The sequence below is a fragment of the Parus major genome, chromosome 8 (assembly GCF_001522545.3).
Source record: "Parus major isolate Abel chromosome 8, Parus_major1.1, whole genome shotgun sequence".
Classification (NCBI taxonomy): Eukaryota; Metazoa; Chordata; class Aves; order Passeriformes; family Paridae; genus Parus; species Parus major.
In genome coordinates, this window is record NC_031777.1 from 12,277,300 (window position 1) to 12,289,983 (window position 12,684).

General features: G+C 37.3%; 1 protein-coding gene across 2 annotated transcripts; it reads left to right on the forward strand.

Annotated features, from left to right (window-relative positions):
• Positions 1-244: 244 nt before the first annotated feature.
• Positions 245-11,837, forward strand: DBT (dihydrolipoamide branched chain transacylase E2). 2 transcript variants are annotated; one of them, XM_033516350.1, is made up of 12 exons: positions 288-330; positions 3,360-3,424; positions 4,399-4,522; positions 4,695-4,770; positions 5,577-5,758; positions 6,107-6,234; positions 6,968-7,211; positions 7,989-8,155; positions 8,802-8,879; positions 9,945-10,136; positions 10,285-10,356; positions 11,198-11,837. In XM_033516350.1, the coding sequence occupies exons 6-12, from the start codon at positions 6,145-6,147 to the stop codon at positions 11,363-11,365; spliced, it is 1,011 nt and encodes a 336-aa protein (XP_033372241.1). In that variant the 5' UTR covers positions 288-330; positions 3,360-3,424; positions 4,399-4,522; positions 4,695-4,770; positions 5,577-5,758; positions 6,107-6,144; the 3' UTR covers positions 11,366-11,837. The 2 variants fall into 2 exon arrangements, with proteins under 2 accessions (XP_015491427.1, XP_033372241.1); XM_015635941.3 differs by lacking the exon at positions 3,360-3,424 and having other exon boundaries at positions 245-330.
• The last annotated feature ends 847 nt before the right edge of the window (positions 11,838-12,684 follow it).

Sequence of the window (12,684 nt, forward strand, 5' to 3'; positions counted from 1 at the left end):
CGGGACTTTATTACACGCGTATCGGGAACGGCCGGGCTCTTCGCGCTGCCCTTCCCGGTACTGCGGCCCGGGGAAGCCGCACGCCCTGCACCGCCAGCCGCGGCTCTGGGCCCCGCACAGGGGACGCTCTCCCGGTCCGTACCGTGGGCGTGCGTGGGCCCGAGCGCCGCCCGCGCTGCCCGGGCCCGAGCGCCGCCCGCTCCTGGTTGGCTGTGGCGGCGCGGCCTCCGCCGGTTGGCTGAGCCGGGGGTGTGTGCGGGGCCGCTCTGCCCGGGCAAGATGGCGGCCGTGACCGCGCTGAGGAGCAGCTGCCGAGCCGCGGGGCGCCTGGTAAGGGCAGCGGGAGCCCCGCTGGCGGCGGCGCTCCCGGCCAGCCGGGGTGGGAGGAATAACGCGCGGCATCCCCGAGCCCTTGTCCTCGGTTCCTGCCGTCCGGCGGGCACACTGCGAGCACCGCGCCTCTGCAGCTCGCGGAGCTGCCGCCTCGGCAGTGGCCGGGGGCGGGCGGCGCCTCAGCTCCCTGCCCGCCGTGCGCTGCCCGTGCTCCGCGCAGGTGACCGAGCCCCCGGCCGTGCCGGGACCGCCCGCCCCGCGCTGCACAGGGACCCCCAGAACTAGCACCCTCCGCACCGCGCAGCCCCCGGAGTGCCCTGCCCTTGCCCGTGCTCCCTATGAGAGAAACGTGTGCCTTTCTGTAAAAAGCCAGTGACACGTCCTCTTCTGCTATTTCTAAGTCATCCCATTATTGCTTTGCCTGTACGTTGCTGTGCCATCAACGCTTCTCCGCCCATGCATCACCTCTCTTAGCATACAGCATCTGCACGGGGACCGTGTGGCTACACGTACACAAAAGGGAAACGGATTTCTTTGGATTCCAGGAGCCTTGATGCTTGAAAAGTAGTTGAGATACCTTACCATAAGAAGTGAATGTACTTGGTTGCCTTTCTGGAATACTTACAATTTCGTGAACGTGGACCTAGTCCATGCTTTCTTCTGTCTTCTTGTATTATAGTCTTCTTGCTGTTGTGAAGAGCATTGGTTTACTATTATATTACCCCTACATTGTGGGATGTCAGAGAAGAAATAACTTTTGAACTTTAGGAAGCAAAATTAAGGATCAGTTCCAGTTTCTAGTATTTTTTTTTTTAATAACTCATAAAGTATAAGGATGAGGAATTTATAAATGATACTTCTGTAATCCAGTTTTCAGTTAGTAACTTTTAAAATAATTTTGCTAATTACGAGCATTGAAAATAGCACTTTCTTTTAAGTTGTATTTCTAGCCACCTACTCTTAAATGCAGAGGGAGAGTTTGGTAAGATGAAAACACTCATCTATGTGCATGCTAAACTGTAGAATTGGCTGGTTTATAGTGTGTATTTCCTGCAAGCACGTTTTGAATTTGAGCCAGGGGGCTTTTGTGTTAAGTGGTAGGGAAATTGCAGTTACCTGGATACTGGGACATGTGCTGGGTATTTCGATGAGGGATGACATCAGATTAAAACATGTTACCAGGGATCTTGCTTTAGTATTAAGTATAGTATATCAGTAACTATATCCTTGGAAATACAGAATATGTATGCAAAACACATCCAATGTGAGGAAATGTTTATTAAAATGACTCCATGGAACAGAAGTCAAGAGAGTTCAACAGGGCAGTATCCTTTAATGCACAATCATTGCATGTGAGCATGAGCTGCTCAATTTGACTTGGAAATTTAGTGTTAATCCATCAGGTAATCAGTTCTCTGGAAGCTGCTCAAAAATATTTTGGTCTGAGGCCAGAATACATTTTCAGGATCAGTGGTAGTTTAGAAAGCCGGAGTTGTCTTGTTTTTAAGGAAACAACCGAAGTTAAACCAGAGGGCCAAGGCAGTTCTCCCTGGGTGCACTCAGCTCCTCTCCTGGCTCGGGTCAGAGCACGGCTCTGTCAGCCAGCCTCAGTCCCAGCCTCAGTCCCAGACAGGGACTTGAGTGGGCCCTTGGTTCCTTTTTGCCAGAGCCACACTGCACATCAGAGACTTGCACAGGAAAGATGTTACCTTGATGTGACATTATTGCCTTTAAGTTGCTGTTTAGTGTAAATAATAATAGCTAGTAATACTAGTAATAGTAGCCACATTAACAAACTCATTACTAGCAGTTATGTTTGGGGTTTACTGATTGATTTTTCCAGACATCAAAATATGTAGATGGGTATGCTATGGATATTAGAGCTAATTTTGTCTTTTAGGTGCCATTTTTATTCCCTTGTTTGGCATAACACCAGTATTACGGTGATTAAATGCTGAATTTGTAAGCACAGTCTTTTTGTTTAATGGATTTTTTTCCTTGCTAGTAAGGAACACTGCTCTGTGAAGAGATTGTGTCCTGCATTATTACTTTAACATACTAGCACAGCAACCTTTTAGTAGAGAATGTGCAAAATTAAAAACTAGAGAGAGTTCCTTTTTAAAAAAGCAGTAGTTCTGAATTATTCCTACAGATATAATATGAAACAGCATGGTCACTCTTCAATAACAACACCAGTCTCTTTTTTTGGCAGTGACATTATTAATTCACTACCTGCATTGGTAACCAAAGGTTAAAAACACATGGAAATCATTGTGAAACTTCACATTTAGAAATAGTTCAGTGTGCTCCTTGTGCTCCTTGTGATCATCTTCACAGGTAAATACTGAATGTTTTTCATTTAGGGTCGTGTAAAGAGAAAAGAGACCTTTTTGCAAGTTTGTGACAAAAAGGTCTAGTTGAACATTTTTTTCAGTAACATTTTAATGTAAACATGTTACCTTCAACTGGGAAGAAACCCAGAATTAAAGTAGGAGAAAATAGGATTGTGAAGATGTACATTAGTTTTGTAATTTAATGAGAACTTTAAATGTATTCCTAAAATACAAATTTTCATAGCTGGAAATTGCCATGCTATCTGATTGTTGAATATGGATAGTTATTTGGAGGACAAATGAAAATATTTTCTATTTGCTTGTTATAGGAATTAGGAAAATGCTCATTCTAGATCAGTAGGTACCATTTTAGTGGCAGGCAGTGAAAGGTAACTCAAATGATTTAACTTTGTTGTGCCCATTTTGATAGATTGTATTGTATAAAAGGTTTGTTCCTTAAAGAAAGGGGATATTAAATATAACTTGCAGTACTAGGATAAATAATACAGAAAATTAGTACATTGTCAGTTCAGAATTGTGTGGCCCTGAATAATGTACTTTTTAAAAAGTGGACTGTGATAGCAAATAGTTGAACACCGTGGGGTGTGGGGAGGGAAACAAGAAGTTTCATATGCTCTGTAATTACTGAAAGGATTTTTTAAACAAGAAGTTAAAATGAACTTTCCCATGCAGGTGTGCTGTTTTCTGGCTCCTCTAAGAAGATAATTTCTAAATTTTACAGTTTTGAGCTACTTGAGGTACATTGTAGCACCTGAATTTTTTTCATATCTCTAAATTAGTTAGAGATAGTATCTACAAAGAAACTGTTATTTTTATAAATTTTACAGCACTCTTAAGAAAACATAACACAAGAATTAAATTTATTATTAAATTTAATAAATTTTACTGAATAAGAACGTGTCTGAACTAACTTGTGTTGAGATTAATAAAATACCTGTTTATGTCAATGCAAACACTACCAGCTTTGCTTTTGATCACAATCATGACTGATTACAAGAAGCTTTAAAGCATAAAGAATCTTTCAGAAAATTCTGTAGACACTTTAAAGTTGATTTCTGGATAAATGAAATTGTAACCATTAAAGAAAACCATCTCATGGTCAGTTCTTACAAAATATCTTTGAAGCTGATTTGAGATGATGCTTACTTGAAGACAATCGCCTCCTCTATAGGAACAAAAATGAAAGGGCAACTTTCTGGGCCCTCTGGTGTGAATTCCTTTCTGATTAGTACTTCTGATAAACTTCTGACTGGAATAAGAGCTAATGAAGACAATATATGCTGGTTTTCCCTGCAGTCTAGGGAAGACTTCTAGCATTCATCCTGGATAGGAATACTTCAGATGTCTGATGTAGTTGATAGTATATGTGCTTTTTGTGTGCCTGTCCTGATTAAGCTAATTCCTGAGGGAAACAATAGCAATGAATCACTCACCAAATCCTGTCATGATTTTTGTTAATTGGTTATGTCACTGTGGCTTTGATCTCCCTGTGTGTTGTGTTAGTGAAAGAAGTTAAAGAACTAGCAAAGATTTTGCTAATGTAAAGGTTATTTTATATTCAAGAATGTATTCAGTGTAATTGTGTTTCCATAAGAACTTCTCTTATATAGACTAGAATGAAACTATTTTAGTATGAGTGTTACATCAGGAGTATTAAATGAACACTATATCCTCAGTCCATTGTATTAACCCTTGAGACTTTTCTCCCCAGGTTTGCATTCATCGCGTTAGATCGTGCAGCAGCATTCGCTTTATAAAATCAAAATATGTGTGCGTGTTTGACAAATCTGCCCTCAAGTTTAGTCATCAACAGCGATTATTCAGAACATCTGCTGGTAATCTTTTTCATAATAAAATAATTTCTTTTATTTTACTATTTTATGAATATTATGTTAGAGGTTTGCATATGGCTGGTGTGTAGACTATTTCTGATGCATTCAGACTTTTCTGTCTGGTAGCTTGTATTTCATATTAAACATGCTGTATTTTTTTATTCTCTGTTTCAAGTTTCATGTGGCCAAATTGTCCAGTTTAAGCTTTCTGACATTGGAGAAGGAATTACAGAGGTGACTGTAAAAGAATGGTAAGCTCCGCTTTCCTGGAAATACACTAAGAAATCAGAATACCTGCTTTAGCTGTATGATCAATGAATTATCTGAGAATATTTTTTGGGTTACCAATGAAGTTTTCCAGGTTTCATTTTGCACATTTTAAAACCTTGTACATACTGAGATTTACATTGTGTTTGTTTTCAGTCTGATGTATTTGTGAGTGAAAAAAAGTGGAAGGAATGGGATGCACCTGTGTTTAGGCTTTTCCTTCAGTGATTAATGTTTTTTGAGTTCAGGAGGCCTGTCTTTTGTTATGTTTACTTAGACTGAGCTTTAGAAACAAATGACTAGTCTAGAGAATCCACATAATTTTATCCTATACCCTTTCTCTATTGCTTTTAGTAAAATATTTGAACTTTTAAATTGTTTGTAAAAAGCCAGTGATGAATGGATTAAACAAAATCAAAGTGTACAGTGAAGGAAGGCAGTGTTAAAAGGCCATGTTCTTTGTACAAATACCTCTTCTTTGTATATTGACAAGTTGAAACTAGGAACTAACAGATTAAGCTGGGCTCATTCTTATTCTTAAATGCTTTCTAATCTGAGGGGAAAACTCTTCTTTACTAAAATAAATGTAATATGTGTGTAATGATATTCATAATAATTTTGTCTTTTCACTTAACAAAGAGTTCTGTGGCAGGCAGAAAGGCATGTAGCAAACATATCCAGTATGTAGAATTTGTCTTCTCATCTGGAATGCACTAACACATTGTGGGATGTATACTACTGAGCTTACCAAAGGAACACAGAGAATGGGTTTTTCTGTCTTTCCTCCCAGGTACATAAAGGAAGGTGACAGTGTGTCTCAGTTTGACAGCATCTGTGAGGTACAGAGTGATAAAGCCTCTGTTACTATCACCAGTCGTTACGATGGAGTCATCAGAAAACTCCATTACAGCATAGATGATATTGCTTTTGTTGGAAAACCACTAGTGGACATTGAAATCGATGCTTCAAAAGGTATTGGAAGCCATTTTTTTCTCATGCATATTTTATGTTTGTTGTCATAAAACAACCAGTGACAGAGAAGCTTACTTTTTCCTCCCAAAAATCTCCAGAGCTTTTTTTCCCCTTTATAAAGTCAAGAAATTTGAGTAGAGAAATTTGTGATATTCATTAGTGTTTAAAATCTCCCTGACATTTCCTCTTGAATATTTAGCTTAAGCAGCAGCCTTTAGCCAGCTGTGTTTCCATCCACATTAGCTCAAAGTAAATCATAAAAACTTCAGCTGTCACAGAATGGTTGAGGTTGAAATTTAACAAATGCTTATAATGTAGTAAAGTTAACTATTTTCTTTTTGTTTGCAGGTGTTTCCCCAGAAGAAGATGTTGTTGAAACACCTCCTATGTCTCATGAAGAGCACACTCACCAAGAGATAAAAGGTCACAAAACATTAGCAACCCCTGCAGTTCGTCGCCTGGCCATGGAGAACAATGTAGGTTTGCTGAATAAGGTCCAGTTTACCCAGCTTTTATATGACAGTTTAACAGACTAGAAAAACACTTGTTTTAAAATACATTTTAAATGTGTGAAACTGTTATAAAAATGAAGAGGATTGTGCTTTCTGATGATTATGGTGAATAGAAAAAGAATGACTGGGCTTAAAACACAGCTAGGAGGCTTTAGGCTGATGACTGAGAAAACCTTTATAAAATTCTTATAAAAATAAGAAACTGTCAGAGGAGATTTCTGAGAATCTCAATAGAGAAAGTAGGAGAGAAAAATAAAAATAAAAAAACACACCTTGTTTTGCTTTTTGGATTTGTATTAGAGTAGATGATATACTAGGTGATGTTTTACATGCCTTTCTAATGCCTCTTCTCCTTTATATGAATATTCCATTGGTTTTGAAAGCTCATGGTGCATTTTTAGGAGAGAATTAAGTGAAAAATAGCTTTTCTTAAATTAATATTTCACTATTGATCCTGTGAGGTAATTAGGAGGTTAATAGTATTCATAGTTCCTCCTTGAAATATGCAGTCAAGTACCTAGTGGGACTTTTGGATGATTTGAACTGTGCTGAATACCTAATAAATTATAGAAAGGAAAAGAAAACTGCAAATACGTTGGGTCAGAAATAGGAATAATTTTTAACCATATCTCTCAGTATAAGATACTTTTATGTTACAGTAAAACCAAAGTGTCACAGCTTGTTATGTACTTTTCAGATCAAATTGAGTGAAGTTGTTGGAACAGGGAAGGATAACAGAATTCTTAAAGAAGATATACTCAATTACTTGGCCAAACAAACAGGAGCTATTTTGCCTCCATCACCAAAGGCTGAAATTGTCCCACCTGTGCGGAAAGCAGAGGCTGTGCCAGCTGCTCCAAAGGACAAAACACGTAAAATCCCTGTACCTGTTTCCAGACCCATTGCATTTTCAGGAAAAGATAAAACTGAACCTGTAACAGGTAAATCATGAAATATAAAGCCTTGAGACCATGGTCACAGTAGACTACTAGTAACTGTTGCTCTGTGAACAGCTGATTCCTTTTGATGGGAGTGTGTTTCATGTTATTCTTATGCAAGTGAGTATTTAGGAAAACATTATCTGTAAGAAACATGTCTGCTGAAATTATTTTATGAAATATTTGTTCATGTTTTGGTAGGATGGAGTTGGGCTGCAAATTGCACTTGCTCATTTTTCAGGTGTATGTTGAAACAGGTAGGAAATCTAAACACGGATTTGTCATAGTAGGAATCGTTATGCAATTAGTGGCAAAGTGCAGTGAATTAAAGGGTTTATCATGCCTAATAATAGAATACTGCACTATTATGTGAGTAGCATTCACACTTGTTCTGGAGAACAATGCCATAAAAGACACTAAGGTAACAAAAAATCACATTAAAAGGGGAAGGTGAAATTTTTTTTGTTTGCCTTTCAAGCTGTGTTTTTCTGGAAAGGCTGGGAAGCATAATGCAGATTATCATATTTTGATCTCAAATTCATACATATATAGGAGAGAGATGCAGTAATATAATCTGAAGTATTACAGACATCAAAATTGAATTCTATGAGCTGAATAACTCAATAAGTGTTCTTTACCCTGTTCTTCTTTGCTTATGGGTTTGGCTTTGGTTTGATTTTTTAAATTTGTATAATTTGGTTAATGGAAACAGATGAAATTTCACCACAGCTTCACAGAAGCTCATTTTGTTGGTTTAAGAAGACAACGAATGTTTTCCAGGTTTTCAGAAGGCCATGGTAAAGACTATGAGTGCAGCCCTGAAGATTCCCCACTTTGGTTATTCTGATGAGATTGATTTGACTCAACTTGTTCAGCTACGAGAAGAGTTGAAGCCTCTAGCTGAAATCCGTGGAGTTAAGCTTTCCTTTATGCCTTTCTTCATAAAGGTAAGGCATGCAGCAGAGCTCTATATGGAGTACTTACACAGGTTTTGCCAAAATGTGTTCAGTGATTATTGTAAGCTTGCAGCACCTGTCATCTGAGTTATGGCAGATCATAGGAAAGCTTTCAACTGTTTTCTGGTTTATTGAGCCACTTATCAATTTACAGTTGGAATTGCAGATAGAGTTATGTAATATCATTGAAATTTTCTGTAATAGTAATGGGAAAGGTGTCTTTAACATCATTCAATATGGATGTAAGCATCACCAGGTATTTGAATCGCACAAAACAAGTTTTTGAAATTGTCAGTATTTTTTGAACTCCTTTCAAATGAACCATTATGAAATGCATCATTATTGTTGTTGATGTTAATATTGTAATCTTTGTATTGCTAATGAATTCCTTAGGTCACTCACTGTTGTCCCTTTGATTGTTCAGAAGAGCAGGCAGTTGCACCCATGCACAGTGAATATACAGCTTAGTCTGAAACTTTGGGTAATGCTATTGCACTCCAGTAAAAGAGTGCTTCCTAAACACTCGTTACATATTGTTATTAATCTAAATTTTCTCCTACCATTTCTTCTTTTCTATGGATCTCTCTGCTTATAAAATATAAAAATCTGTTTTGTTTTCTTTTGTTATATTTAACAGGCAGCCTCTCTGGGATTGCTGCAGTATCCCATTCTTAATGCTTCTTTGGATGAGAATTGTCAAAATGTCACATATAAGGTTTGTAAACTATGGATAAATGTTGAAAGCAGAAAGTGTAAAGTAATGTCTAACAGGGGCTTTTCAGAATGTCTGAACTAATTGTAACAACCAAGAATTATGGTGTTGTGCAGGAAAATAATTTGTGTGTTCAGATTCTGAGACCTAGATTTGATTTATTGTTGGTCTTATTTCAGTAGTTTGTTAGATAAGAGTCACTTTTTTTATTCAGGCTTGCCTCGAAAAAGCATATTAATATATTAATTTCCTATTTTTCATCTGAATATGGGCCAAGCTTTTAAAATGAGTACATTTCAAACCTAATACAACAATTTTTAAGTAACGGCACGGTGGTTCAACTGTTCCAATACTCAAACCTTATATATTAAAGTTTATTCTTGATAAAGGTTATATAATTTTTATAAAAGCTGCTGGATTGATACTTCTGAGAAGCAAGTATCTATTTTTTTACCTGATGTGTACTTGCTCCTTCCAATACAAACTTTTTTTTGCGCTGTTTTATAAATATCTCTCAGAATCCTTATATTCCTTCCAGAAAACGAAAAGCAGGTGATCTCAGTGATGTGGTTGGTAGCTAAGTTCATCTCTAATAGAAATGGAACATGGAGTCTCCCTTTGTTGCAGAGAAACTGTATAGCTCACGATTGAAAAGTTTGTGGTATTTTTGGATGACTATGCACACACCAAATTTCTTTTTTTTTTTCTTTTTTTTCTTCTTTTTTTTTAGTTGTAGTGCTCTCTTTAAAATCTGAAATTTATATTTTGTTACACACATGGTCATCCTAAAGTACAATGTTTTCGGTGTGAAGTTGATTCCAGGACTTTGTATTCTCTGAAGGTGAAATTTTCAACATCAATTTACAGTTTGCAGATGTGAGGCTAATTTAAAGAAAAATGACATCCTTTTCCTCTCCTTAAAGTTGTATGCAGGAGTTGCTAACTAAATACAGCACTTTCCAGGTTAAAAAGATAAATAAGGAAAATGTGATTGAAGTGGCTTTTTATGTAAAATACATTTTATGTTGACAGCTAATATTAATATCTGATTAATGACACTTGTTGCAGGCTTCACACAACATTGGAGTTGCAATGGACACAGAGCAAGGTTTAATTGTCCCTAACGTGAAAAATGTTCAAGTCTGCAGTGTGTTTGACATTGCTGTGGAATTAAATCGCCTCCAGTCCTTGGGCTCTGCAGGCCAGCTGGGAACAAGTGACCTCACTGGGGGAACATTCACCCTTTCAAATATTGGCACAGTAAGTACAGGGAAAATGGGAGCTGCTTCTGAAATGCAAACTTTACTGAAGTTTAATTTGTGAAGAGCAAAATCTGTAGCAATTAATTTAAGAGGCAATCTGTTTAAAATAAGCTGTTAAATAATATTCCCACTTTTTTCTTTTCTAGATTGGTGGCACTTATGCCAAACCAGTTATACTACCTCCTGAAGTAGCTATTGGAGCACTTGGAAAGATACAGGTATATTAACTTTACCCCAAGTGATGAGAGTGTTAGCTAAGGTCATCTGTAATGCAAATTGAACATGGAGTCTGCCTTTGTTGCAGAGAAGATGCATAGCTCATGACTGAAAAGGCTGTGATGTTTTTAGATGACTGTGCACACACCAAATCTTTAAATAGACGTCTCTTACACCATAAGTTCATATTTATTTTCCAGAATCCTGTTCTATTTCACTCACATCCATGTTTAGCCTTCTGGTTAATATGAAACAATGTAAATACAGTTTTACAAATTTTGCAACATGGCAATAGCAATTTTACTATCAGCAAGGAGGAAACTTGAGAAGTTTTCTGAAAATGAAGTTTAATTTCATGAGCCAGATAGCTGAATCTGTATAGAATTTTGAATGTGAAGGCAGTTTTATATTTTCTGAATCTCAGGCTTTAATTCTTTAATATAGGTATTTGAGCTCAATGCTGAAAAGGAAATTAGTATTAACTGAAATTCTATGTTCTTCCTCTGACCGTTTCTTTTCAGAGATGCTTTAAGGAAACTGCCACTTTGAGAACTAAAAGTGCAATAAACTATTCAGGAAGAAACTTTTGAGTCAGGAAAGGCTTTTACTATTTCAGTATTTCCGTGATGGTGGAAGCAAGCTATGACTGTTTATTATGCAGGCTTGCAATATATTCTAATCCACAGCATAAACAGTAATGGAAAGGTCTTGGTTTTTAGCATGGTGCTTCTGCTGTCTGTCTAATTCAGCAAAATGTTTTAATTTAGATCAACAAAAAAAAAATGTAGATTTTCTAATGAAAGTATTTAATAATTCTGGTTTTGTCCTTCCTCTGATTTTTAGGTTCTTCCTCGGTTTAATGGCAAAGGTGAAGTATTTAAAGCACAAATAATGAATGTGAGTTGGTCAGCTGATCATCGCATCATTGATGGAGCTACAATGGCCCGGTTTTCTAACTTGTGGAAATCTTACTTGGAGAACCCTGCTTCGATGCTGCTGGACCTTAAATAAAGGAAACCATGGCTAGAATATGCCTTTAAGCTCTGTGGATTAGACTGAGTAGTTATAAAAGCTGTCTCTGCTAACATGTGCCCTTTGCTACGTGCATTATGTAATAATGTTATGTGGTTGGAAGTTCTCAACAGCTGAGATCAGTCTCAATTAGTTGTTACTTCTTTCATTTAGTATTGCTGTAATTTCCTCTACAGCAGACTGTCAAACTGAATAGGTCACAGCTTCTGAATATGGTGGTGGAATGTCTTTATTTTGCCTTTTACAATAAGAATGATTGTCAGGCTGGTATGACTGAGTGCCACTGCTCTACACCTGCAGTATTTATAATCTGAAGGAAAATTCTGGAGGGGAATACTCACAGTTCTTCCATTTTGGACACGTAAATTTATTTTAACAAAGAATATCTGAATTCCTTAAAGGGATTGTGCAAAAATCATATGCAAATAAAATGCCTTTAATGCTTCTGCTGTAAGATGTCCAGAGAGCTTTTTGTTGTTTAACTGAGTAAACCTCTTAAGTCTTTTGCTAGTCCACTTTTTCTGGCAATTACTTGCACAGGTACTCTTTATCAAACTATAAACAAAGAGGCCATATTTATTCAAATGCTTACTGACAACATTGGTTGATAACTATCAAGGCCTTAATGCTCTCTAGAATATCCTGTATTTTTAAAGGCTGGAAGTAGTTTCAGCCCTTAATGCTTTCCAGTTGTTTTTGATTCTTATAGAAAGCATCTGCCTGTTAAAACCAAATGAGAAAGAAAGAGAAAAAATAAAAAAGAAGGGTCTTGTTTTATTATTCTGCCATTAGGTAAGCCTGACAGTAAGCTGATCATGATCTAAGAGCTTGCATTCTGTTGTTGATATTCAGATACTAGAATCTGATAGATGAATCAGATTCAACGAAGAATGAATATTTTAAAATACTGTGAGATAAAGACTTCTTAAACTCAGATACAAGGCACATAATGAATCAGTTCAAGTTAATGTCTTTAGAACAGAAAACTTATGTGGCTTTAAGGTAAACTAAACAGATCATGAGAATTGCACTGCTGATTTAATGGGAGATATGAAGAAAAGGGTTGTATATAAATACCTTCTAAACACTTAAGTTTCACACAGACATGAGAAAAGACATTTACATAGCCTTAAAAATGAATTTGTAATGCACAAAATGGGCATTTTCTCCTTTTTTTAGATATATCAAAAGCAGGAGCATTGTTCAAAATTGTAGACCAAAGTTGTCTATTGCATTTAGCCATGAAGATGTGAGACAGGCTACCAGAGGTAGAATCCCTGCTATCCATAATGCTGAAA